This window comes from Corvus moneduloides, chromosome 5 (assembly GCF_009650955.1).
Source record: "Corvus moneduloides isolate bCorMon1 chromosome 5, bCorMon1.pri, whole genome shotgun sequence".
NCBI classification, from domain to species: Eukaryota; Metazoa; Chordata; class Aves; order Passeriformes; family Corvidae; genus Corvus; species Corvus moneduloides.
The window spans coordinates 73,517,976-73,545,827 of NC_045480.1; the positions used below are offsets into that span (position 1 = coordinate 73,517,976).

The 27,852-nt window shown below is 44.2% G+C and overlaps 1 protein-coding gene across 4 annotated transcripts in view; it reads right to left on the reverse strand.

Annotated features, from left to right (window-relative positions):
* ANKRD17 (ankyrin repeat domain 17) overlaps positions 1 to 26,969 on the reverse strand; it is a 54,047-nt gene extending 27,078 nt beyond the window's left edge. For 2 of the 4 annotated variants that reach the window (XM_032107986.1, XM_032107985.1), the window contains exons 1-7: positions 26,907 to 26,969; positions 7,913 to 8,066; positions 7,168 to 7,324; positions 5,720 to 5,867; positions 5,295 to 5,442; positions 3,958 to 4,191; positions 3,025 to 3,119 (exon numbers count right to left, since the gene is read on the reverse strand). In XM_032107986.1, coding sequence (XP_031963877.1) covers positions 3,025 to 3,119; positions 3,958 to 4,191; positions 5,295 to 5,442; positions 5,720 to 5,867; positions 7,168 to 7,324; positions 7,913 to 8,066; positions 26,907 to 26,939 — 969 coding nt within the window. In that variant the 5' untranslated portion in view covers positions 26,940 to 26,969. The remainder of the gene's footprint in view (positions 1 to 3,024; positions 3,120 to 3,957; positions 4,192 to 5,294; positions 5,443 to 5,719; positions 5,868 to 7,167; positions 7,325 to 7,912; positions 8,067 to 26,906) is intronic. The other 2 variants (XM_032107988.1, XM_032107987.1) reach the window with 1 other exon arrangement.
* Positions 26,970 to 27,852: the final 883 nt, after the last annotated feature.

Sequence of the window (27,852 nt, forward strand, 5' to 3'; positions counted from 1 at the left end):
CGGACGACTTTGTATCAGACTCAAGTTCAGGTGTCTGGGATCAACTTCCTTGGAGTTACTTGCGGGTGGGGAGGAACTCCAAAATAAAGCCCAGACAGTAGAGAGGGAGCTCGCCACTATTTTAGAAGCTTGTCTCCTCCACAAGAAAAATAGTGAGATCCTTTTGCTTCCTCCCTTTCTTAAGGAGCAGCCATGCACGCTGACCTGGCTTGCCTCATGGCTCCCGCAAAACTACTGCACTGCTCAATTTCACAGCGGAGTCAAGACTTCCTTTCTCCTTCCAACAGAAAAGCCAAAATGAGACCGTTTGTCAGGGGTTCCTTCCACATCCCAGGAGCCACCTGCCTGAGCAACAGCTTTCCCTTGGCAGGATCCTGGCAGGGCTTTCCAGATACCACGATCATGCTGTCAAACCCGTTCTACCAAAAGGTAGCTCCTAAGTTTGCTTTCTTCCTTTAAAAATACTTGAGCATAGGATCTCCATCGTATTTTCAGTATGCCACAAATTCAGGAACTATTTGAAGTGGCTTTTCAGCTCTGTGTTTACACTGGAGGCCTGACAGTGACACATCCAACTGCCATTCCATTCTGCTTTGTTCAGACAGAAGCAGAGACCGGCTTGGTCGCTGCGCTCCAACAACAGCATAAACTCTCCAAGCTGGTTTTCTCCATGAGAAGATGGCCACCGTTCCAACTCGGAGTAACCATAATCTGACACACCAAACACCAGAGGGCTGCAGCAAATAAACAGCCACTCACCAGGAATACAAGGCTATCCCAAGGTTGTCGCTGAATGAGGTAAGTACACCTTGATCTCAGATTAATTCCTAAGACGCAGCAAGTTGCAGCCACAGCAGCCGTCCTTGCCAAGCTGGAAACCACGACTCCAAAAAGCTCTTTTCCAGACAAAATACCAGACTGCATCTGACATTTTTCCGCTTCATTTTCTCAAGTGTTTCATACCTTCTTCTGATACCCAGGGAGCAAAACATGGTCTCCTCTCAGAAAAATATCTAGGACATTAACTAGGACATATTCACCTTTTACATGAAATGACAGTACTATTTTAGGGAAAAACTCCAAGACTCCATAGAGAATCTCTCCTCAGGGAAATGCAGAGACCGTGCCTCATCCATCAGGCTCTGGCAAGACAGCTCACTGCTCACCCCCGATCCATGACGGGGATGGCACAACACAGCACCAAGGTTTGCTTCAAAGCTTCCTATGTGGGCCAAGCAGCCTGCAGGAAAACTGCTGGTGCTTCACCACTCAAGGGAATTGGATCCATGTTTCAATAAACCTTGCAACGGGGTGGGACTGTTGAGCTCTCCAAGAAAAGCCTTCCAACTGGTAATAGATCAGAAAAAGTCACCTGAGCAACCTGCACAAGAGCACCAACTGCATTTTAAAGATGAAGCTTTGTGGCCATCACTCCTTCAGCAAGAGGAAATGCCAACTAGACCAACCTGCTCTTTGCTCCCACAAGGTAAGTGCCATTGCCCAACACCCCACTTGCATTAAATCAATATTAGCTGCCGTCTATAAAAAACTCTTGGGCAGAAGTCATCCTGAACGCCTTGTAGGACAAGATTTAAACCTGTGCTAGCTATGCCACAGACAGACAGATCTGTTAGCATACATTCAAGTTCAATGCTGTTCTAGAGAAGGAAGTCTTCTTGTGCCACTGAAGAGCAGTAACTGTTTCTGCACAAAGAACATGCTGAGATGGAAGTCCTTGCTCTGCTTCATTGCACACTGCAAGCTATTGCACATTGCATACTGCTAGAGAAAGCTGCTCCTTCTCTCGTCAGCAGAGATGAAGGTATGAGACTCTCAACTATCTGCCAGCTCTGAGCACCAGCGTGGAACTGCCTCCCTAGGAACAGCTTCCTGCAGAAATAAGGGAGAACCATTTTTTCCTACTGCTCAGTAATTCTTGACAAAAATTAGGCCTTAACATCTCTGTGGGTCCAACGGAATTTTCTTAGTCTATCAGAGGAGTTAAAAGGGCAGAAGAGGATGGCAAGGAAAGGAGGGGTTGATCCACAGCTCCACCACAAAAATATCCTGATGAGAAGGCAACTGCAATATCAAACAAGGTAACTTTACCATCAACTCCCAGGAACTGGCTGCAAGGCCATTGCCAAGGATATTTATGTGGCTGCTCTAGTAAGATTTCAGGGTGAGATAAAGGACAGCTCGAGTTCTGTTTATCTACGTGACTTTCTTTCCAACAACTTTTAAGTAGTATAATGGTTTCTGTTAATCATTCCCCTATCTGAAACCATTAACTTCCTTGAACAGACATAACTGGCTGATTTTAGAACCATTACAGTTTTTTCAGCAAAGGGCAGACTAAATAGGGATTTACTGCCCTGCTCTACAGCCACGGGTTCACAGTGTGACATTACACAAAGCTAATGCCACGAAAATCCCAACGCATGAGGAATCTATTTGGAGACAAGGATAAAAAGGAAATTCAAGAAATTAATTTTCAATTCAACAATTAAGTTCCATATTCAGATGAACACAACCACCTCAGATGGACAAAGCAGCAACATCCAAGTACTCTCACTAGTAAGAATAAACAATTGTCCTTTTAATTTCCTAGTGGCTTCTCAAACAGCTTCTGATCCTGTGTTTTCAAGGAGCACGTGGTTGTGTGAACTATACTGAAACCTTACACACGTAACCACCTGCTTACAAATCCCTTTATCATAATCGAGGTTTGTTAAATGCCTCCAAAAGCCAGGTTATGATCATATTCATTGCCCGTGTTTAGCACATTAGAAATGTTAAAAGCATTCCAACAACTACTGAGAATCTTCCCACTTGCAGTTACCTAATTTCTGAATTCCTATATAAAGTATTTTCCCATTGGTAACTTCCCATCAACTAGACAAGAGAACCGAAACATCACAGCTAGATTCTGCACCACAAGGAGATGAAAAGGAATCACTTTCCCCATCTTCAGGAAGAAAAGAGAGCCCACACATGCCACTGCTCTAGCCATTCAGCTCTTACCATGCATGCCTCCATGAGAGCAGTGTGCATCTCATCTGTCTTGTGCTCCTGGTCTGCACCAGCTTCCAACAGAAACCTCACCATTTCCAGATGGCCTGTGTGGAGAAAATAGTTAATAGAGAGAAACTGCTTGACAAAGTGCATTTCAACACTTATAGAAAGGATCTAAAGTACATTATGAAGGCCATGGATGTCCATGTTACAACACAAAAAATCCACTCTGGAAAGGTACGTTTGTATCTCTGCCATCTATGCGCACAGCAACTTAGCAGTGTAGTTGATAAAAAATAAAAATCAAAGGGTACAACCAACTTTTTTTATAAAGGTGCTACACAAGTACCTCAGCTACCAACATCAACTACTCCAAGATGGCAGGGCCTAATAAAACATGTCCTAAGTGACTATAACAGCAGCTGCTGGGCTGTAGGAACATATTTCGCCTCTTAATTAAACATCTTCATCCCTTTCTTGGGCGCTGCAAGTTTGCTGCCTAATGCTCTAAAGGGAAGCAACAAAGGCCTGTTGCCCTGAGCACTGACACCTACAAGGCAAGGTCCTAAATTTTCCATGACTTGCAAGTACCAAGTCCTTTAAAATGAAGTAATTTCTGTACTTAAGCAGAGGTACCCAGTATAATACAGTTGTAATACAAAATGTTTAGTTTACTTATTCTGTGATGTAACACATTAGTTCCTTGTCTCTTGATTTGTTTAAAACAGAGCATCTTCTAAGACATCATAACTCAGACCAAAGGTTTAGATCTTGATACTCAAGACTCTGCACACAGATCATTTTACACACAGCCAGGATAAGAGCACCACAGCTGTCTATTCACAGCTTTCAAATTCCCCTGGTGGTGGGCAGCAAGGCTGAACGAACCCACGTTCAAAGCGACTCTTCAGCCCTGACACTCTTGCACACTTGTTACCATACCTTTGTAGCAAGCCAGCGTCAGCGCGCTCTCCTTGAATTCATTGGAATGCGTATTGATGCCCGCTCCGTTCTCCAGCAGCACCCTGGCCACTTCCACATGGCCAGCGCTCCCAGCTTCCATCAGCGGCGTGTGACCGTTCTCATTGTGGTCCTCAATGCTCGCACCCGACTCCAGCAGCACCTTCACAACATCCACATAGCCCCCGGCACAGGCATAGGTCAGGGCTGTGTTGCCTAAAGCCAGAGAGAACAAGGGTTGGAAACAGAATGTGATGGTGCTTCTTCACCCAGAACTTCACCTGATGCTCCACTCCATCCCTTTTACCTGGATACCTGATGGAACAGGGTTTTTCAGGCTACAGATGAAGAACTACAGGGAGGGGGAAATAAGTAATGGCACCAAACAGCTCAGTGCTGACAGACCGAGGATCTCCTTGTGCCTGTACTGATGCACCTCTCTTCCCATTTCTAGCGCAGCTTCCGTCACAAAGCCCCATCCGTTTCCCTGCTAATCAGCAGGAGTGCACAATGCTGTAAGAATGAAAGCTCAAAACCAGGAGCAGGATGAGCTGCTGCTTCTAAATCAAGTCTTAAACACCTCCAGGGGCTGGTTCCAAAATGTTCATAGTCTTTACAAGGAGATGAAAACAACTTCAGATGAAAAAATACAAAAACCATGGATCTGCACACAACAGTCAAAGAATCTGCCTTTATGAAAGACACCATGAAAAAAGTTAAAGGTTAAGGCCGTATTGCTACTGAGAGACCTACTTCACTGAAAAAAATACTAAAAAAAATACAGAAGGTGGCTTCTGGTATCGCCCTCTCCTCCTCACTCAGGGTCAGCTCTCCATTCATCAGTTACTTCTGACTACACACCAACCCTCCACTTCCAGGCTACAAAAACTTTGAAGATTTCCCAATCTGGTCACGTCAACACAAACGGCTAACAAATTACCTTGGAAAGGCAGGGGGGGAGGGGGGGACCCTCTTCTCATGTTTCCTGTTTTCCCCTTGGTTTCCTAGACCTGCCACCAAGTAACTTTTCCATGTACACACAAATTTACCAAACTGTGCTTAAAATGTGACAACAAATCCTATGTACTCAAACACCTTCCAGTTACTAAATGACCTTATGCACCTTTGTATGTCCATACTATTTTATCTGCGTCCAACAATATTTCAGAGTTTCACTTAGAAAAGAGAATTTAAACAGCAAAACCACAAGGAAGCATTCTGCCTTGCTGGGCTGAGAGCCACTGCTCCCGAACTTCCACGCCAAGTTCCCTGCACACCACAAATCCCAGCTCTCCAGTTGCTCCCAACACGCTCTTTACCTGTGGATGACTGTGCGTTCACATCAGCACCGTGAGCTAGCAGCAGCTTGACAATTTTGACGTGCCCGCCATTGGCAGCAGCCATTAGAGGTGTGATGTCTCCTTTGATTCCCCGGTCCTCCACATTGGCATGCATTGCCAGGAGAACCTACCAAGAGACAGTGATCAACAACAAAAGTGGAGTGAACATGAACTCTGCCTCTGCACTACAAAACCCCCCCTTCAGTGTTGTGTGAGCAACCCTTGCAGAAAATAAGCACCAAGAATGCATTAGCAACATTCAGTGTATGTGTGAGACTCATGTGCCAGAGAACTGCCATTTCCCACTACTTTAACACCCCTTCCAGTTGCACAAGATGGTAATATATTGATTTACACTTCTTTTTGTACAACATGCACATAGTACAAACAGCCAGGAAACCAACCTGTGCAAGCTCATAATATCCTGCTGAGCAGGCCAAACAAAGGAGGCTTTCCCCTTCTTCTGTGTGCTCATTCACACTCCGGCCTTCAATGAGCAACTTTCGCACAGCATTCACATCTCCTTCGGAACAAGCCTCGGCCAAGCTGCGGCTAACAAGGGAGAAAGCATTGAAAGTGGAAACGGACTGTGCCTGAACTCCAGTGTGCCATGAGGACGCAGTCAGCGAAAAAGGAAACACGAGCCAAAAACGTGCCAACTGCTAATTAAAGAAGTGCCAGTTTTATACTTGAGGTTTCCCAGCTAACTTGGCTGAAAATTGTGTCCATATCCACTCCTGCTATTAATTTTTAACAGAAGTTTACATGAGAAACATATGCAGGATATCCCAGGGCCAGAGGACACTGAAATCACCTGCCAGTCTTAAGAAAACTTTATTTGTTCAGCACTGTAACTGTTAATTAAACTAAAACCAATCGCCCACGTCACTCTCCTTCTGTAAGAAACTTAACCATTTCCCCTCTCTCCTGTGCTGAAAATACCAGGATCTTGTAACCAGACACAATTTTAACACATGGAGAATCAGTTCTCATATATGTCTCTTCACTACACGTTGACCTTTTTTTTTAAATTTCCAAGATCCACTGTCCCTGTAACAAGTCTGGCAACCACCACCATTCCCAAGAAAGAGGTGCTGGGGAAAAGAAGGGATGCACACAGAATAGAAGCAGACATAACCCAAAATCATTCTGCTCTTCATGTGTCCTGTTCCCACAGCAAGGGAACAGGAGTTATTCTGTATAGAAGGAACAAACTTCCAACGAGCACAGCAGCACTTGATTGTGCTACTAACACTGTTTCTGCTGCGCTGAAGCCTAATGACAGCCTAGAAGGAAACCTTCTTTTTCTTTCCTTCCTGAATACCCCAGTAAGACAAAATCCCACATATAAAGCCATAAAGTCCAGTACAAGAGTAGCAACCCCCGGGCTGAGGCTCTCCCCAGGGTCCTGTGTGACACTGACCACCATGATGGAGCTCCAACCCCTCAAGGCTGTTTCCCTTCCTCAATTAACAAGGCACTCTGAAATTCCCTAAAAGATTTTTTTTTATCTGAAATCTTGTTTCATGCTATCACTGAATGACCCATTTTGGGATTCGCAACAGTTCTAAGGCCCATACTACTGAAGAGCTTAGAAACGTTTCTATAGTTGGTCACGATAAACCACTTGCAGTGTCATTCTGGAATTCTAAGCAGCATTAATTGCTTCACTCTCTACTGCAAGACCTGCCAGTCCACAATTATTTAAACAGGAGAAGCACAGGTGACAACTTGGCACCAATTCCACCTGAGTAAGAGTTTCATCATTCCGTAAGCGCAAGTGATAGAACAAGAAAAACTGCTTCTAAAAGTAGCAAAGGGCTGAAAAAGTCCAGGATAAAAGCTGCCTTACTTGTCCGTCTGCCCTGCATTCGCTGTGCTCTCCGCCCTCATCCGGGTCAGCGCAGCGGCAGCTTCATCCAACGCGCAGCTGACCGAGGAGGTCAGCCTGCGGAGCACCTCGGGATCTGCAAAGGCTTTCCCATCCGCTGTCGACAGCTTCCCTATTCCTGCCATTCCAATTCACAACCAACGGGGACACATGCCAGGAAAGGAGAGAACAGACAAGGTGAAATTGAGCCTGTGAGATCTGTCGGCACAAACATTGCAAGCACAGTCAACTACAGCTTCCAAAACGATGGGTTTAACTGTTTTACAACTCTAATTTAAAAGCTGCATGTGACTGAAACCCTCCAACCCATCGAAGAAATCAGTTTTCAGCTAGTGAAACTACTTAATACAAGCAACTATTAAAGCTTTTCATACAGCAACTGTTACAAAATAAAGCCTATTTAGCAATTTAGGGTTTGACATAATGGCGCAAGCCAGTGACAGGCGTCAATTTTGACTCAGGCTTTTAGAACACCAACATTGGAGAGATCTGATTTGAAGCACCTTCACATGAAATTCTGATTTTCCAAACCTTGAAATACTCTAAAATAAGCTTTTCTCTCTCCCGTGACGCCCTTGCCAAGTCCACCCCGCTGTACATTTTGCAGTTGTACCATGCTCCTATGGATTAGCCTTATGCAAGTGATTCCAGTACGGACTCTCGTAAGGGCTTCGGGGTTAAACCCGTAGGGGACATGAGGACTTACCCGCAGCTTCAAGTAAAGCTTCTAATCTGGCCTGGGTTTCGGGATCTACTGTTCTCAAGTCAGCACCATCAGCAGTACTTGACAGCAGCAATTTAGAAGCTGTTTCCAACATAGGGTTTTCGAGATCATCCTGATCCAAGATAAATGATTCCACCTGAAAAATAACAGACCTGGTTTAAGAAGGATATAACTGACCAGAATAGACTTAAAACACAAAAAACCTACAGCTGCAGTTATTATTTAAACATTGTATTTTAAAGTACTTGGTTGGCCCCAGGCATCTCACTTTGGGTCTGATGTCTCCTAATCCAACATCCAAAGAAAACAACCAAAAGGACAAGCAACACTTTCCACATAGTATCAACTCCACTACAAAACGACTTCATGTCACAGAATCTTTCTCAAGAAAACATTTACTTTAAACTTTATCTATAGAATACGCAGCTGTGTATCTGCCTTTTTTAGAAAACAGATGCTGAGTTGTCCAAGTCCTTCTGTAGACCCTACTTTCCCATGCTGCCCATTTGCTTTTGCTGCTAAATAATTAAGGAAGAAATGAGCATATTAGAGAGGAAAGCCCTAATACCCATTTGTGTTATCCTGCCTGCTAGAGGACGACTGGGGCAGGTAGTTCAGAGAAGACACTTCTCAGAGAATTCCATGAACTCACTCCACAGCCTGTGAACTAGTCACCAAAACAATTATCAAATTATAAAGACCAAGTCAAGCATCCCCCTACAAAGCTCAACAGCTTCCAAAATTCCCAGTTTCAAAACCCAAACCCCAATCCCAATCCAAAATCAAAATCAATTGAAATGCTAGTCTGCCCAACAGAGAAACCATATGTGCCAGCCACCCCTACAACAATTAAAAACCGCAGTCACCTCCGGATAAAAGCAGCCACTGTCTGTATCTACTTCCACATGGAACACACCTCATTAAGACAGAAAATTTTTTTATTCTTAAGTTTCATTTGTGTCTCCAAAGTTTCAAAGCAGTCCCATGAGCATCACAAGTTCAGATTCCTGCAGATAAATTCCCCAAGAATCCATCTATGTGGGCAGATAAACCAGAAGAGCAAGCAGGTCATCTAAGGACTCCTGGAAGGTCTCTCCAGCCTCTCATCCATTCTCTTGTCACAAGTGGAGAGCTCACACAACTTTTGCCTTCTGCCGCCTGTCTCCCGCTCAACACTTCTAGGACACATTCAGCTTCAGCCTAAATGCCTTGTTTGCTAAGGAAGGCAGGCTGAGAACTACTTCCCAAATTTCTTCACTTTATCCCTTCAACGCCACCACTGAGAAACAAAACCTCTGGTCAGTTCTTGGCAATACACAAACATACATCTCAAGGGCATCTCTAAAGCCTCCCTCCGCTCTTTTGCGGCCTCTCTGTCCTCCTCCTCCTTCAAATCTGGGAATATTGAGATGAAAGGAAGGACTTCCAACTTCAGATCAAAGGGGCTCTGATGCCAAGAACGGGACAGTCCAGCAGCACTGCCTGTCACTCCTCAGCAGTGTTTTTTTCCAAGTGATACTCACACAGGCTGCTCTCTCCAGTTTGGCAAACTGGTGAAGACAACTCCTAGTTTCCTTCCCAGTCCTAAGGAACAGTTTACTCCTGCCTTGCAAGGGCCCTTTGCCCATCACTGCTCTCTGCACCTACAACACTATTTTAGGCCTGTTTTGGTTCATCTGAGGACTTGCCATTTGTCTTCTTCCAGAGGACAGCCTGCTGTGGCAAGACAGAGGAACCGCTGCGCTGTTCAGGAGCCAAGCGACAGATTTCACCACTGGAAAGGCAAACTCCGAAGCCGTCGCAAGGATTCTTGGCTCACCCAACTCATGCAAAATCCCAACTGCTCAGATTAACTGAAAAAATCTCCTCCAAGTGAAATGATGAACAGCTGGTCATGGTTCTTCCTAACACTATGAAATATTTGCTAAGAAAAAAGTCAAAATAGGAAAACTACTCTCCCCCACACATATCCTCTCCCCAAAATTAGGTCTTGCATGCAGTTTAAGTTGATGGAAAAATCCTCCCATCTTCCTTCCAGCTAAGAATATGTGCATGGTGTGATTAAATAAACAACCCAAGGAGAACAGGGAGAAGCAGAAATCCACCCACAAACAACACAGCACCGAGACACCCACAAGGGACCAGGAGAAAACATCCTCACAATAAAGTTTTGGGAACGTTTATATTATGCGCTGTCTCTGAAAACATTTAGAACAATATCAAGAAATTAACTTACTGGAAAAACACTTTAGACTATTTTTTAATATTAAATACAGAGTAAAAATCTTTCCTATTGCAAGGTAGAAGAGATCCACCTTCAGCCTGCAGCACTTCTCATCTCCTCTGCAGTTTCAGAATTACTATTTACCTTCAGAGTTTCATTAGATGTACAGTCTCATCTTTTCAGTTTTTCTAGCCAACACCAAGTACCATACAGGGATAGTGATAAAGACACAGTGTATCAAAGCAGGAAATAAAAGCATATTTTGGTAGAAGGGAAAACTCTATTTCTGTTTCTCAGAAAATCCTGCCTTCTCCACAGAAGCTACAAACAAAGACAAAGCATTTCCATGTACCAGGTCAAGTAAACAGACATTTCCTTTAAAGGGCTTCAGATATATTTTATTTCCCTTAACTAAAAAAAAGGGTAGAATAGCATACAAATGCTCCACCCTACATATCAGAGTATTTTATTGGCATTCTCCATCAGTATTCCTTCTGAACCAATTGTCCAGACAGGCCCCAACATAAGCCCTTTTACAAGATTTCTCCTACTCTCTCATCCTGCAGTAACAATCTCATGTTCTGTCCTTGCCTAGGTTTGCTTCGCTCAAAACAATTTTTTGTATATTTTACGCTTCTACTGTCAAAAAGATGCCAGGAGAACAAAATTCCCAAGTTCTGGCTGCTCTCAAACAGGACTCATGTCTGTACACCCTGAAGACAGCCCTGTAAGATGTCAGTAATTTTGTTTTGACTGCCAAACACCAAATACTGAACATGCATTTCAACAAATGCCAGGTTAGGACAGGAAGACAAAGCACACCTGGAGTTTCCCCAACTGGCGTGGCTCTTGCCACCACATAATGCTGAATCAAACAGAGACAGAATTCAGCTCTTGATGCTAACTCTGACTTCATCCATCTCTCTCCATCAAGCCACCCACACATAAAACTCCCATCAGCACAGATCTCACTGTGGACCCAAGTCCACACATACATAATCCTCCACATCAGCTCACACAGATGTAAACTAAGGTCAAACAATCAACTTCCTCTGAGAGTTTCCCTCACAATAAGACACAACAAAAAACCAAGTAACTACACACACATAAAAAACCTCCAAACAAACAAACAAACCCCAGAGAAACAACACTCATGCATTAAGGACTTGAAGAAAAGCTTTGGGTTATCTACTGATTTCAAATTTACTTCTTTTAAGGCTAAACATGGATTAGCATCTTCCTGATTTTACTTCAGGCCAGGGAGGGAGAAGGGAAGATAGATCCCACCTAAAGACAACTGTCTCTTCATATCATCTCCACTTAGGAGGAAGAAATACAGTACCTAACACCAAGCAGCTCCTCTAGAACCACACCATCAACTAAGGTATCAAGCTAGGCAAGTCTCTTAAATACCAATTTAGGCATTGTATACTCATTTTAACATCACAAGCTTAAAATGACAGCAACTCTAACCTTATTCCCAGCAGAAGAACCTGTCACCAGTACCATTACCTGAGAGCTTTATAATCAGCTGAACTCTATCAGAATAAAAACAACTCTTAAAAACTTGCTCAACGAACAAGGCAGAAGAGACTTGGTTTCCAGCACCCACCACCCTCACCGCAAATGCCACGAGCCCATTATTTATCCTTCTAATCAGTGCATGGCTTTGCTAATTTACAGAGCATCTCTAGCATGTGGGTATCACTGATTCAGTTTTCCTAAATGACATCTTTGCTATAAGGAGAACCCAGAAGCATTAAGAAAAGGCAGTAAAAAATAATTTTCTCCTTCCCATCTCAGGTTCCCTGCCTGATTTCAAGAGCCCATTTTGCTGATCCCATTCCCTGCTCCTTCTCCTTCAGGCCATCCTGCATGCACCCAGTGTTGATGTGCTCCCGGTTTCCCGCATTTAGCCAGAGCAAGCACACTGTCTGAACTATAAAAACTAAAATCATGTCTGTAATGTGCCATGTGGAGGCAGAGCAGCAACAAGTTGCCTAAATGGCACATTTGGGCACTCAGCGTCGTTACCCGGCCCAAACACTTGCTCAGAAGAACCGGAATGGCACCTTTGGCCAAACATCCGGTGACATCTCCCTGGAAGCAATGCAAGTTCCGAGCTGCATTTTAGCCATTTATAATAAGATAGCAGACAGCACGGTATCTCTGTCTCTCAAGGACATGCTCAAAGCATTAGTGAAGAGTTCTTTAAGCAGTACCAAGGAAGCAGTGCACTGCAGTGAAGTGTCTGGCAGCCAGGCTGCACACAACAGCTCTCCACGGCAGTGAAATAGCAAGTCGGGCTTATTAACATAACAGGATTTATTTTTTAAGCTTCAGTGTTTTTAAGCACCATAATATAAAACAGCAGCATCTGAAACTGGATTTGGATGAACCACACTAGCTCAGACAAGTATTAAAAGACACAAAAATCACACCTTTCATAAAAAAATATTTTCTCTGCAGGGTTTTTTCTTATTTTTGGGGCTGGCCCCTAATTTCCAGTCTTAAAATCCAACACAACTGTGTCTCAGCTTTTCGCAGATGAGTCCCATGACTTTTACCATATAGCGGGCACTGAACACAACTTAGAATCTGCTACATTTTTAACTTGGCGTTTGGGCCTTTGGTGTTTGACACCCAGAGGGTGCCAAACGGCTCCTATGAGGACCAGAGCAAAGCCTTGACCAAGAACCTTAAGGACAAGGAACAGCCAGTGGCTATTGCCAAGGTAGCAAAGTGCACCCCCTAAAATAAATCTTACCAGACACTCCTTTTGGATCAGTTCTTTGTGAGTCACCTACTGCCAATTAGCAAGCACTGTAACAGTTGATTTTTCCCAGCTCCAGAATTTTTGGAGAGCAGCAGAACGTTTTAAAAGACAACATTATATTTAGAAAGAAATATCAACTCTGTTAGGTGTTGCAAAGCCATCTTCAGACCAAAACCACAACTGTGACCAGGTCAGTTAATAACCTACTATGCTAACTTCAGCCCCACTTCCCTGCTTAAAGAGCAAGGAGTTTCAGATTCTTTCCTTACTCAGCTAAAAATGATTCCCTTACAGTGAGCAATTTTAATCCTGATTTCCATAAGGAACTCCTAATGCCTGACCGACAGCCACACTGCTTTGCCTGGTGCTCCAGCAACTCCTGTCCAAGACAATCTTGGCTTTCTCTCCAGAACAATTTCAGCTCTCACACCTCCAAGACACAGCACCAAAAAACAATTAATCTATCTATCTACACTTCATACATCACTGAGAACATTTCTTGACAGCATATTTTCCACTGTTCACTTCAGGAATGCACTTGAAGTGTGTTTCACACAGAAATAGCAAGGTTTATATTATTACCTTGCAAGCGGAACACACAAGAGGAAATAAACCCCCATTCCCAGTGCAAGAACAAAGTCCAGCTCTGACTAATAACTAGCTAAATTCACTTTGCAAGACACTGCTAGGTCTTTTTCATGCCTTACATCTAACCATTTGATGCACACCACGGGATTCGTGAGGCAAGACTGAATCAAAACAAAGCAATGATGATTTACAAACTGGGCCAAGTATTTCAAGCACCATTTTTTCACTCTGGGGTCCGAAACACAACATTTAAATAGGCAACCCCAAACCTCTGCAAATCACAAGGTGTAATACCCCATACTACAGCAAGAACTTCATGTCTGCTCTCCCTCGCCCTGCTACCTTTTAGCCTTCAGAATATCACTTCTGATGCTTTCAAAATACATGAGCCCATCTCAGTTTCAGGACTGCTTACTGGGAAAAATACTCTGATTTGAAACACCAAGACAGAGAAATTAACTTACACGTCTTCAAGCACAACAGTGGGAATGGATTTTGACTTTCGCAAACTAACTATTGAGGCAAAGTATAGGGTTCTGCCTTTTCCCCTACATGTTTTCAGGTGGAACTACCACTTAGGAACAGAGGTTTCAAGGCATTTTAAGATGTAGATCTTCACAGCATTAATAATGCACTACAGAAAGAATTCCATCCAAGGCTTTACTGAAGCCAAGTCTCCAGCAGTGCCTGTCATTTCTGTGGGTCAAACCCTCACCACCACCCCATGTGGATGACATAGCCTGAAGTGAAAGTGATGGTTTCCTGGCTCCTTACACAAGACACCATTTTCTTTAAAGATCAGCTCCCTGGTCACTGCAAGGGAAAGCAGACATGGAAACCAAGTGCAGCAGACGATCAAGTGCCCACTCCATTTCAGCCTTGCAGATTTTGTGCGTTTTCCTCAAATCTTTTTTCTAAGAGGAACAAGCTGTGTGATTCTCACTTGCCCTACCCTGCTACTACAGCAGTACTGTCACCACAGACACCGTCTGACAGCACCACCTCTTCCCTGCACAGTGAGGATTGCTCCCACTTATCTGGGATACACAATCAGATCCTTTGTCTTCCCAACACACACTGACCCTCCCCAAACCAAAATGCCTCGTTCAGCACAAATCTGAAGTCCGGCAGCTGGAACATCTTAACAGTATCTTCTTTCATTTTATTCCTTTAACTGTACACTCCATTTCTCTTGCTGCTCCTACAAAAATTATAAGGGGGAGAGGAGGACGGAGGCGAGAGGAGTAACGTGCTGGTGAAATGGCATAACACGGTCCCCACGACTGGCACCCGCCAAGTCTCTGCTGCAGGGACACCTGCATTAGGACTGCAGTGTGCTTCTGATGACGAGACAGGTGCTGAGGTATTCACAGGAAAATTCCCTCCTCTCCTCCGCACGCTGCATTCCCAGCAGCATACACAGCGATAAAAACAGACAGGCAGGCGTGCTGAAAGCTGTAGCTATAAGAAGGTTGTGAAACTACAAGGAATAATACTCTTTTTCCATTTCAAACCCTTATTCCAAGCACTTGGCATACTTCCACATGAAGCAAATTAATGCATTAACTGGTCTTCAGCTGCAACCGTTCATGCGAGAAAAATTCCATGCCAGTGTAAAAATAACACCACCTCATCTCACTATCATTTTAAGTTCCCTGCCCCAATTTCACATTTATGTGGGGGGAAAAATGCACTTTTTAGTCTCAAACATGAATAACAAGATGTAAACATCACAATAAAAAATACATTGAAACACATACTCATGCCTCTGAAAGCTGAGCTTCAGACAACACTGTTACATCAACGATATAAAACTGCCACATTTTCAATCCCTTAACACAAATTTGCACCTTCACTCTCCTCCCAACCCTCCCTCAACATGAACTTTTGATAGAAACCCCTTCTTCTGGAGTAGGCTTGGAAAGAACTGAAGACAGAAGCAAAGCTTTGACAGTGTATGAATAACTCATATATATCACCGGAAATGGGGTGGTCCACATCAGAGCCACAGACAAACAGCCAACACCTGTAATAAAAGTTCCTCCCATGCTGTTGCAGAACCAAAATGGAAACCAACCCCTGCAAAATACCCCTGACAACTGAGGGATACTAAAGGGACAGCTTGAGCCTATGCAGTTTTTGCCATCCTCAGCAAGTCACCTGTCAAGTCTTCCCCACTGTTATGTCTATTCAGCAGAGACAAAGTAAAGGGAAGGAGATGGTGCCACTCGGTTTCCCAGAATCACCCTCTTCCCTTGTCACCAAAATCCCCAAATGTCACACCTGAACAACTGCAGCCCCCTAAGACTTTCCCTCAAGTACCTGAGGTAAGCATCACATAAGCTACTTAACAAATTACTTACAGGGCCACTCAAACCAGAGCCGCCTCACCACAGCCATGAAAAGCTTAAAGGGGTTACGTTCCCTCTGACCTCCCAGACTGTGCCACGGGCTCGGTAACAAGAGCTACAGAAATGGCATTTTAGAGTTTTCCTGAAGGACAGCTCAAGGACTCTAAACCTCCTTGGATAAGCATATCCCAAGGACCATCACCACAGACTCAGACAGATCCTTCAACATGACATGGCCAGCTTCGATGGATTCAGTAGTGAGAAGAAAGGAATGCAAAGCACACAAGTAGTACGGAACAACGTAGTTCTGCGGTAGTTGCTATATGAAGTCATTTCAACTTGGTCAGTTCAGTAAGTAGAAACTGGGAAGCACATTAAGCGTGACCATGATCTTAACAGAAGATTTTAGCCATCCACCTGAAACACACCTCATTCGCAGCACCACCAGCATCTCCAGACAGCGTGTGCGCCACTGAGAAATGACTGAGGAGTCCTGCTGTGCACTGTTACATCCTGTTCCTCACTGCCCTACTTTCAAGGGACTAATTATTCTCTTAAGCCTTGTTTAAGGAAGGTGAGCTCCCAAGAAAGAGAAAATCCTTCTCTAACAGTTGGTCACGTTCCTTTTCCACCGGACTCACCTTTTGTCTTGACTGTCCAAGGATAGATTTGACTAATTCTCAACACAAGACACTTCTAAGCATGCAATGAAGCACACCTTGCTACACTGACAGATCCACACTGACTGACTTAGATCCTTGAAGCATCTTCGTCTAAATGACACCTAAGGAAAAGGTGAAGACCTAAAAGAAACCCCAAACCCCTAAGCTGTTAAAAACACAAATGCATAGTTTCAGTGCTATCTCTACAAGAGCCAAGGTTGAAATCCCAAAGATAATAAATTATCTTTATCAGTGATTAACTTCAGGGGGCTTTTCTACACATTTGTTGCCTGCAGAGTCTTCAAGGAGAAGTACCTTGAGCTTTCTTCTCACAGCTCAATAAGCAGTCATTTCTGTCACTCAGACTTTGCTGCAACAGACCAAGACCCTTCACTAATCCTTTGAGAAGGAAGTTTAGAGTAGCTTTGCACAACCAAAGGTGGACCAACTTCTCACAAATACTTTTTCCGGAATATTTTCCCCTATTCCATTTCCCCGGCCTCATGCACTGTGTCCAAGTTTCAGCTCAGAACTGCGCACACCCATCCATTTCCAGCTGAAACAAGTTGTTTTTCTAAGGACTGTAGCTCAGCACAGCTGAACAATGGAAACACGACATCTGAACTTGTAAGTGGACAAAGCCAGCAGCAATAAAGCTCTGGGCAGACTCAGCTGTGGAGCCTTGCCTTCACCCAGATTTCCTAACAGCAGAGCTGAAGTGTGTCCATGCAGGAGCAGCTCTCTCCCATCTGAGCACATGATTATTTCTTGCAGTGCAGCCAGCCCTCGGATCAAAGCAGCTCGTCTAGAGTCCATGCCAAGCAAGCTGCTGAACTTAGCAACCATGCAGATCCAGAGGAAAAGAGGACAGGCATTTATAGCTCATCATGTCAGTCACAGGCAAGACCACCCTCCCACCCCTCAATCAGAATCATCTATATCCACCCAAAATAAATTTCCCAAAATGAAACCTCTGCATGGTGTGTTTTCCCTGACAGAGCATGCTCCATTTTTAAGGTTAAAGAGAGACAAACCACAGACTTTTCCAGTTTTCAACAAGAAATGCTCTAAATTTTTACACTGAATGTGCCAGAAAGCATTTCTCAGCCAGCACAAACGTTCAGCAACCAGCCTAGTCAGCTTGGCTGCATTCCTCCTGCTTCCCCAAGTGACTACAGCAGTGGTACAATTCCCATAAGGAGCTTACTCCTGGTTCCTAACTGTTGTCAGATGACTTATTTCTGTCTGTTTCCCAATTCTGATCATAAAGTCAAACTCATCCTCAAAACAGAGGGCAGCTCACATGCTGTTACACCACAAAGCTTCCAAACAGAAGACAGACCTCCATTCCATGGAAATTTGATATGCAGATAAGCTATCAAGTCAACAGTGTTTCACTTCAACAATATCAGAAGGCAAGTAAGTAATCCATGTTTGTCCACATATTTTTGTCCCCATGTGCAGATACTTAGATATACAAATTGGTCAGATCGCAGGACAAAAGAAACAACAGGAGCAGAAATAAAGGATTCAGTAGCTCATATGACGAAGTTATTCTGATTCCTAATGCCCTCTCTTCTGGACTCAAACACTCTGTCTTCCCATCTCTAAGAAACTCCCTGCCCTCCCCAAACCTTCCAAGGCAATAGCTCTGTTTTCTCCTAGGAGGAGGCCCTCCTGACAGCATTTGCAGAAACCCACCACCAGCACCCACCGGACAGGACCAGCTGTCCTCGGCCCTGCAGCAATGAAGAATATCAGGCCCTCCTGTTGTGGGGAAAAAGAGCCCACACCACCACGGTTCTGTGAAAGCATGATCAACCTTTCTGAATCCAACGCACACTTAAAAGACTCTGCACCACACCAATTTACTATTCAAACTGGATCTGGGGTGCACACAGACCTGATGCTTTGGAGAATTCCCCTTCCCAACCACAAAGCTGTCCAGTTACCAGCAAAACTAAGAAAAAACAATTTCCCTGCTTCAGGGACAAGCAAATTTTACTTCTGTAGTAGCATTTTGAACATTTTCTCACGCCCAAAAACCACCTGGAGAGCTTTCTTTACAACAGCTGAGGCTGTCACCCAACACTGTGGTGTCTCAAAGCTTTAACAACCCCTGTACAATATCAGGCTAACATCAAGCACAAAGCAAAGACACACACACTTTTTTTTAGGCACTGCAAGGATGATGTACCAACCCCAGGGCAACAAAATGGCATTCTGTAGTAGGAGCACAGTGGGTTGATGAAGCGCGGGAAACAAACTGTGGCAAAAAATGCTGTCACACAACACACTCCTGAGCCCTGTCTGTCCCCTCCACAGCAGCAGACTGTCTGTCTCCTGGCCTGTGCTCAGAAAAAGGAAGATCGACTTAGGACGAAAAGACATCTCAGTGGCAGACATCCATCTCTCCCAGCACTGCAAAGAAGAAAAGCTCTTCTCCTCCCACTCCAGTCTGCCTGTTTTGCCCACTATGTATAACCCACAAGACCTCTCTTGTGTTCCTCTCCAACAAGACAATGCTGGGGATTAAAAGCCTTCAAAAAAGAATACTGAAAGCACACCTAAGCAGCATATTTCTTCCTCCTTGTTCCTGTGAAAAGGAAATCCTCTTAGATTCTGACTTCTGATCACTCTTGCACACACTCTGCCATGTGCATTTCAGGCAGCAGGTCCACAGTCACCCGTAGGACACACAAATTTATTCAATCATTCACTACAGCCACTGAGCATAAAATGCAGTGAGCAAGTGGCCTAAACTGCACAGCACCAGTTGGGTTTCAAACAGAAATAGTTTTAAGCTGCCCACATGTTTTCTTACACAAATTTGGCAGGCAGTCTTTCCCTTCTGTGAGTGGTTTTGGTCGGCTGCTCTTCACAACAGCAAGTAAGTGCTCTGCACTGAAGGATGAGGCAGCAGAAGGGAAGGAGGACGTGGAGGAGGGACAGGATGAACACACAAACAGCTACTCTGTTCCAGTCCAGCTCAGAATTCCCTTTGGCATGAATGAAACACTGACGTGTGCATGGGCTTCTTCACAGCAATACAGCATCTACTGGTGAGCAGATACGTGTAAAAAAAAAAATTAAATTAAAAAAAAAAAAAAAAAAGAAAAAGAAAGAGGAATGCAAGAACAAATTTTTTCATCAAGCAATGCCACGTGTAGCTTGGCTTAGTCAGAGCTTTCCCTTCCCATCATCAAAGCAATTAAGAGCACGAGTTCACTGAAAGGACACCCTAAGAGAGGATTCCATCCCTCTCTGCACGGTCTTAAGGCAAAACACAATTCCAAGGCCTGAAAAAGCCAAAGAAGTGTGCTTTCTTTGCCCCACAACTCATCTTTCTTGACATCACGAGGTAGCTCCTTTACTCAAGCCATGCTACACTGAGTGAGTGATGGACAGAAGATGTCGACGCTAATGCACATCAGAAACAAGAAATATAATACAACATGGTAGAAATTATTGTTACTGGAAGGACAGAGTTTGCAAACATTTCTCTAATAAGCAAAAAAGACGTTGCAGACATGTATTTTGACTCCAGCCTCCCCAAAGTCTAGGTGAAATTGTCAAACCTTTTAGTATATTAAGGTTTAGCTACCATTTCCCTCACCTTTACTTCCCAAGCCAGGAAACAGCAAAGACACAAGCAAAGCTGCTACTGGCCTGAAATTCACCATCACAGCAGAACCTGGACACTCAAGAATGGCTACTTAAGGAAAGTGTTTTAAGTGAGTATCAGGGAAAAGGGTTCATCCCAAAAAATCAAACCCTACGTAAGAGTCAATTTACGGCAAACTACAGAAATCCTTTTTTTCTTCCTGTGCAGATGACTTTTATCAGAACTTGCTTTTATCCTGCCTCCAGAAGTTCTGCAGCCCACATCCAATTTAACCTATCAGGATCAGAAAGCTTCTTAGAGGACATCTACATTTCTTCATGTAATTATCTTGCTGAAATAATTATTGATATTAAAAATTGCTGGTATCTGTCATCGTGAAGTATAACCAAGTCCAAGTATTACGTAGAGACATTTAATAATGTTAACCAAAAATAGTTTGGGAGGATATGACTAGTTAGGTCCAGAGCTTTGAAATAACTTCGAGTTATTCCATTATTTAATTCATTGGTATTTATTCCTGTTGTATAAAGTTAAATGAAGAAACAGTTGTGCCACTGTCCCAAACCACCAACCACACTTACGCACACAAAAACGGAGCCCAACAAAGGAGTGAAATGAACCAGCCGAATCGTAACGCAGATTTCCTCTCCTTTTTTGGCATTTACAAGGGAAGTATTTTTTTCACTGAAGGAACCAGTATGGCCTAGTTCACCAATCTTCTCTTACGATGAGAAGTGAAAGGATAAAGTTAAAGCAGGAGACAGTTGGATTCCGTATCTGATTAGAATTCCTATTGTTACTGCCTAGGGAACCGAGCACAGAAGGAATTATTTCTAATAATTTCAACTCATTTGGTTAAAATTCTGACAAGCTTGACAGTCCCTGAATTCCTCCTTCAATACAAACTACTGTTAGGCATACCTAATAAATGAGTTACAATTTTTTTTGCTCTATTTGGCACACCCAACTGAAAGCTGCAGCATATTGAAAGGATTTGAACAGATTTTAACATATGGTAAGTGAACAGACTTGTGAAGGTAGTTAAAGCAAGGCACAAGTATGACTAAATCCAAATATATCTATTTTTCCCCATCTTATCAAAAAGAGGTTCTATTTCAAAAAAATAAATCAGTGTTTAAGGGCAAAGACAGCAAGTTTAAGTGGAGTCCTTCCTTTTCAGTGTTTGCTTCCCATGTTAGATATAAACATCATGTGCCAATTTCCTTCCAATCACCGCCACAATTTTCATTTCTACTCTCTCCCCTTAGTGCTTCTGATCACATCTGTTCCATGAAGATATTTAATCTTACTTATTCCATATTTACATGGTCATAAAGTGACAGAGAACCACTATTTATACCAGCCAGTTCCCCGGATTTCCTTCTTGCGGGATTCTGATGCCAAGGCAGTGCAACAGGTTGTTTGGAGTGTGGGTTTCAGCTTTAGAGCTTGTGACTTCCTATCAGTCAACACAGCCAGCAAATTCCAGCAAGGCAAAGATCTGAAGAGATTTCAAGCCCATGCAGAAAAAAAGTAACAAGCACCTTGGCCATGGAAACAACCTCTTTACACATTTCTATGAACATTTAAAGACAGGATGTATGAAGGGGTAGGAAAAAAAAAAATCTAAATAAATCCACCTGTCTGAAATTCCCTCACTGGTTTTGATTAAGTACTCAATTTGAGCCAAGAGTTTAAAAGATGAAGAGCCTGGGTCCAAAGAGACCTTTGCTGATGAAGTGATCCCACCTGCTAGTCAAGTCCTTGGCTAAGACTTCCCAGTTAGTAAGACCTTCACTGGCAGACCCAACTGCTGAATGATACTGACCTTTTAAACACAGTTACCCAGTATGAAGTTAGTTACTTAAGAGGTTTCTCACACAATAATTGCATTTTCATATTACTGTTACTGAAAAAGATAAAGCAATAAAGAATAAATAACACGAATGGTTTCGAATTATACCATTAAGTCTGTAACCTCTTCCTGCAAGTCAAGAAGAAACAGCTTAAGACTCAGAGAAATTCCATCTACCAGATTTTCCGTCCCATTTGTCACACAAAGGAACCCAGAACCAGCTCCCTACTCCACACAACAGTTTTACCGAATCACCTGGAAGGAGGAAAGTAACAGAAATCCAAGATAGGATTTGCTTTCCTAGGAAGATTCAACACATGCTTGTTCCAAGCTCTTTGCCTCATGTCCCAGGAAACATAGGCAGAGGAGGCAGTAGGAGGCAGAGAGCAATTCCAAGGGAAGTGGAATCACCTTCCCATGGTTCGTTTGAAAGCATTAGACAATGAAGGAGCCCTTGGGAACCACCAAAACTTCACCGCAAGGAAGTTTTCTCCTGGTCCCGTGTGGGTGTCTTGGTGCTGCGTTGTTTGTGGGGGCATTGCTGCTTCTCCTCCTCATACTATAACCTTGGACGCAGGAACATCAGCTTCCAAAATTCATCTCCTGGGGCTGGGACTAGATGTGGCCTAGACTTAGTAATGGGGCCTCAACAAAAGGGATACTACAGCAGGGCTCCAACTTACTTGAAAATAATGCAGAGAGAGGCTGTCCCGAAACCTACGAACAACTGCAACAACTCAGATGGGTTTTGAGCTGGACTTCAGTGGGGAGTGAGACTTCAACGGGACCCTGTGGGTCCCTTCCAACTCAGGATATTCTGTGACTGAAATCACCAGGAAATACTGGAGCACATTAGTAGCCAACACCAACTTCATATGGGCAAACTCTTTTTAAAACCAGGAAAACAGGTAAAAAGTAAACCAGACAAGATTACTAAGAGAAACTGTAAGAAAGAAAACAGGGAAAGGATTAGTCTGTTTGAGAGCTGGAACGTGGGAAAGCTACTAATGCCCAAACACTGCAATATAATGCTAATTTTAATCTTCAGACCAAGAGACTACAGTGTTTATAAATATTAAAAGACTTGGCCTGTTAAAGAAAAGAAAAATTGCATTGCAGAGGCCTCCCTGATCTCTGAACATGCACTGTAGATACAACTCCACTATTCAATGTTTGCTCTCCCTTCCACCAGTGTTTCATGGAGCACCTGTGTGCTCAAGCAGGGCAGTGTCTGCTCTGTGGAAGTCTTGTGGTCACCACCTTAACTATGCTCTCCTGCCCTCACTGTGGCTCAGCTAGACAATTTAAGGCATAACACCCAATCCTTTCATATTACCTCACCTCTTAGCTACACCACTGGCAGCTACAAAGCAACCAAGGTAGGATCTTGGACATTATCAAATTATCCCCATTACTCCAGTACAAAATCAAATTAAAAAATCCCTTCTGCAGTCAGGAAATACTCCCACAATCACAGTAACAAACCAAGTTTTTCTCACAGTGATTTTGAGTTTCATTTCAAGGTAAGTGGAAGATATCCACTTTAAGCTACAAAGCCGAAGGACGTAAAAGCACTTGCTAAGGACATAAAGCAAGCGCCACACGTGGGCCTGCGCTAGACTCCAGTCTGTCTCCCTAAAGCCAAGCACAAACGAGCTTTCAAAGAACCTGAAGGTCAGAGCACGCGGCTGCTGCTCTTGAAAAACCTCAAATCAACACAGGGAATATAAATTTACCCCTCCACTGTGATAAGCTTCCTAAGTGGATTTCTGAGCTACGACTTCAGCGCACAACACAGACCACATCCTCATCTGTCAGGACAGAACTTACCTCCTATTCTCTGACCCGACAGAGTGATTATCTTGACTAACTCAAGCATCAGAAACCCAACTACATGTTTACACCTACTTTGAACACCATACTAAGGTCTCCTGTAACGTAATAACTCCTTCACTGGCACACACAAGCCAAAACCCGGAAGCTTAAACCAACAAAAAAAGCCTTGCGTCAGTGAAGTCACACATCAACAAATAAGTATGGTCAAGATACAGGAGCAAAAGAACCAAATGAACAGAAGCTAACTGCAGGTTAATGCCACAGTGCCGAAATTTTATTCACCTGTATTCCCACACAAAGCTTTCAATGCCAGAGTCAAGTGACAGAGCCAAGACAATGCTCATCTTCAGCTGAAAGTAGCAAAGCCAGCTACAGTTCTCCACCAAGTGCACCTTCTTTGAAGGTGGCCTAAGCACAGGGCAGCCAAGATGCTATGTGAAATCCTCTGGGCTGATAGCCATGTCTGCCTCCAGCTGCATTAAATTTGCTGAAGACTTATTTTTGTTTTATCATTCAGAAGTGATTTTGGCCCCAGAAGCACCCCTTGCAGTAAGGGGCCTCTAACACCGTCTGAACCTCGGTCTCTTTGGTAACTCAACATAACTAGCACACTACAGAAAACACCTTTTTTTCTTGCTTTAAATTATAACCAACTTAGAGGGAAAAAATTCTTGAAGATTTTATGAAGAGGCAAGGTTAAATACTAAGCAGTACCAAGTAAGTTCAAAACAACAGAGATGACAGATCCTTGCCCAAGCAAGAACAGTTCTCTCCATCTTCACACTGCTGTCTTTGAATGAGCATCAGAAGCTGCTCCATGGGAGAAAAAGAGCCCTGAAACGGGAAAATAACACACACACTGTAAACAGACTGCCCAAAGTTACAACAGAAACAAGTCTGGAAGGAACTATAAACTGTACTTCTGGACACGTCCTGGAACGCAAGAGAATTACACGGCTTCTGGTGATGTGCTAAGAAATGATGAACAGATTGCACTGCTACCAGAGTACCTGAGACATTCATGAACTGACTCAGCCACAGTTCACACATATCTAAAGCCAGACAAGCCATGCCTGATTCCTGAGGATGTCTTTTACCTGGATCCAGCTGGTGTTGAGAACAGGAAGCGAATGTGTGACAAAATTATCAAAAGAAAAACCACCACATCCCACCGAGAAGCAAGATGTAACTGCTCAGTTCATGCAACAACTCCAAAATTCTGTTATACTGATAAAATTAACTTCCCAACTGCCCTTCCAAACTGGACTATTGATAAGCACCACATACCTTATTAATTTGACATATTATGCAGCTGCATATGGCAACTGTGGTTAAAATAAAGAACAAAAAAAAGAAAAAGCTTTCAGTATGCAATGATGCAAGTGAAGCACTGAAATATTTGTTTGATGGCACAAAGCCCAGTTCACTATTGCTCTTCCTACCTCCCCACACAAACTCAGCCACACACACAGATACTGGTGAGAATGTCTTGCTCATACATCTGTGCCAGTTTATTCAGCACAAAGTGAACAGCTGAGTTAATATTCTGGATGTAATTATGTTAAACAGTTCTGAAGTCCACAAAGAAGTTAATACCAAGGATTCCTATCGATCAAAAATTTTAGGGCAACCTACATGTGGCTGCTGTGGGAAAAAGCCTACAGAACAAGCATCAGTGGAAACACTATTTTGTCGGAATTCTGACAGCAGCTAATAAGGATGCAGCTTCTTGTTACAATAAAGAATGCATGCAAATATTTTGACAAGTCATCTGGCAGCGAAATCATGTTTTTGCTTGCAAAACCTGAAAAACCACAGGAACAAGAAAAGGTATTTCATAGAATCATAGAATGGTTTGGAAGCTCATCTTGTTCCACTCCCCTGCGATGGGCAGGGACACCTTCCACTAGCCCAGGTTGCTGCAAACCCCATCCAACCTGGCCTTGGACAGTTTCAGGGATCCAGGGACGGCCACAGCTTCTCTGGGCAACGTGTGCCAGGGAACATTTCCTTGAACTACTATAGCAAATATAAGCTGTAATAGAGACCCGTTTCACTCTATGATTTCTAGGCTGGCCTCTCCATTTGGCTGAAAGGGCACTTCCAGCTTACCCTCACAGGAAGGGATGTAATTTATTTCGTAAGAAATTACTGCTGCAGAGGGAGATCTACTGTAGAGGAAGCAAGAACAGGCTACATTTAGACAATTGGAAATGCAGTAAGAGAAATTACATACTGCAAAAAAAAGTGCCTCTCTGCTCTGCTGAGACCCCACCTCGAGTCTTGCCTCCAGCTCTGGAGTCCCCAGTACATGAAAGACATGGAGCTGTTGGAGCAAGTCCAGAGGAGGCCACCAAGGTGATCAGAGGGATGGAGCCTCTTTGCTATGAAGAAAGGCTGAGAGAATTGGGATTGTTCAGTTCAGGGAAAAAAAAAGGCTTCAGGGTGACCCATTTGCGGCCTTCCAGCAACTGAAGGGAACTTGCAGGAAAAACGAGGAGAGACTACTTACAAGAGTGTGTAGTGACAGGACGAGTGGGAATGGATTCAAATTGATTGAGAGTACGTTTAGATATTAGGAAGAAATCCTTCCCTGTGAGGGTGGGGAGGCCCTGGCACAGGTTGCCCAGAGAAGCTGTGGCTGCCCCTGGATCCCTGGAAGTGTCCAAGGCCAGGTTGGATGGGGCTTGCAGCAACCTGGGACAGTGGAAGGTGTCCCTGCCCACGGCACAGGGCTGGAATAAGATGATCTTCAGGGTCCCTTCCAACCCAAGCCATTCTGTGATTCCACGATTCTATGAAACGGAAACACTGGCACAAATAAAGAGTAAAAGAGAGTTAGTTATGGCAGGCAGTGGCTGAAATCTCCGATAATGTGACCGCAATGTCACCGCCGGGGGTGCGTGTTCCGGACCCCTCCCGGCGCGGGGGGAACGCCGGTGCCCGGCCCCGTTCGCCCGGGCCCCACCGAGCGCCGCAGCCCCAACGGCCGGGGCCGGGGGGCGGCCCCAAGGCCCCCCGCGATCCCCCGGCCCCCTTTGTTTGTGCCCCGGCCGTACCTCCAGGATGTCCTCCAGCACGTACGCCTCCATCGCGGCCGCCCGCGCCCCGCCTCACCGCGCCGCCGCCATGCCCCGCCGCCCCCTCCCTCACGGCCGGGCCCCCCCCGCCGCCGGCACGGGAACAGGAAATGGACCGTTCCACCCCGTGCGCGCCCGGCGCCTACCACCCGCGTGCGGGGGGGGGCTGCGCACCGCGCCGCGCCGCTCCCCAACGCCCATCCTGCGCCCCTCCGCCAGTATCTCACGGCTGGAAAAACAGAATAAAAAACGTAAAAAACCCGAGCAGAACCAGCTCATTTTTACGTGTCCCATAGATCATTTCACCTCCTTCCCTGCCGTGAACTCGCAGAAACCCCAGCCCTCAGATTAGGCAGATCCGTGCCATGCCACATTTGTTTCTGTGCTATGACCTGTCTTCCCATTACACCAAAACCTCCTGAACCTCTTTCAAGTGTTGCTCCATCAGCTGCCGTGTTTCCAACTGCCCTCATCCCTTCCTCCTCCACCCAGCTCCAGGGTGGCAGGAATTCCAGAAACAGGCTATATGACACCAATAGAAAAAGGTACTGACCTCATGCAGCAAGGTCTCCACAACGTAGCTTTGAGAAACATCATTATCTACCCACCTAGGTGAGTATTCACTTCTTACCAACACACTTCTCTGCTTCACCCAAAACATCAAATGGACCAAAAGATATCTTACATATTCCATAACCCTAGGTAACAAGGATACCAATTCTGCACGCAGCAGGTCAAAATCACCGAGCAATCATATCTGCAGCTCTCAACTCATTTTCCAGTTCAAAACATGCAGCATAATAAACCTTGTCAACCCCACAAAAATCTCCTCTCTCATGACGTCGTTTTAGCAGAGCACAAACGACTCCAATGGCCAAAGGAATTAAACCCACATTTTTACTTGAAGAAACATTCAGAGTAATCA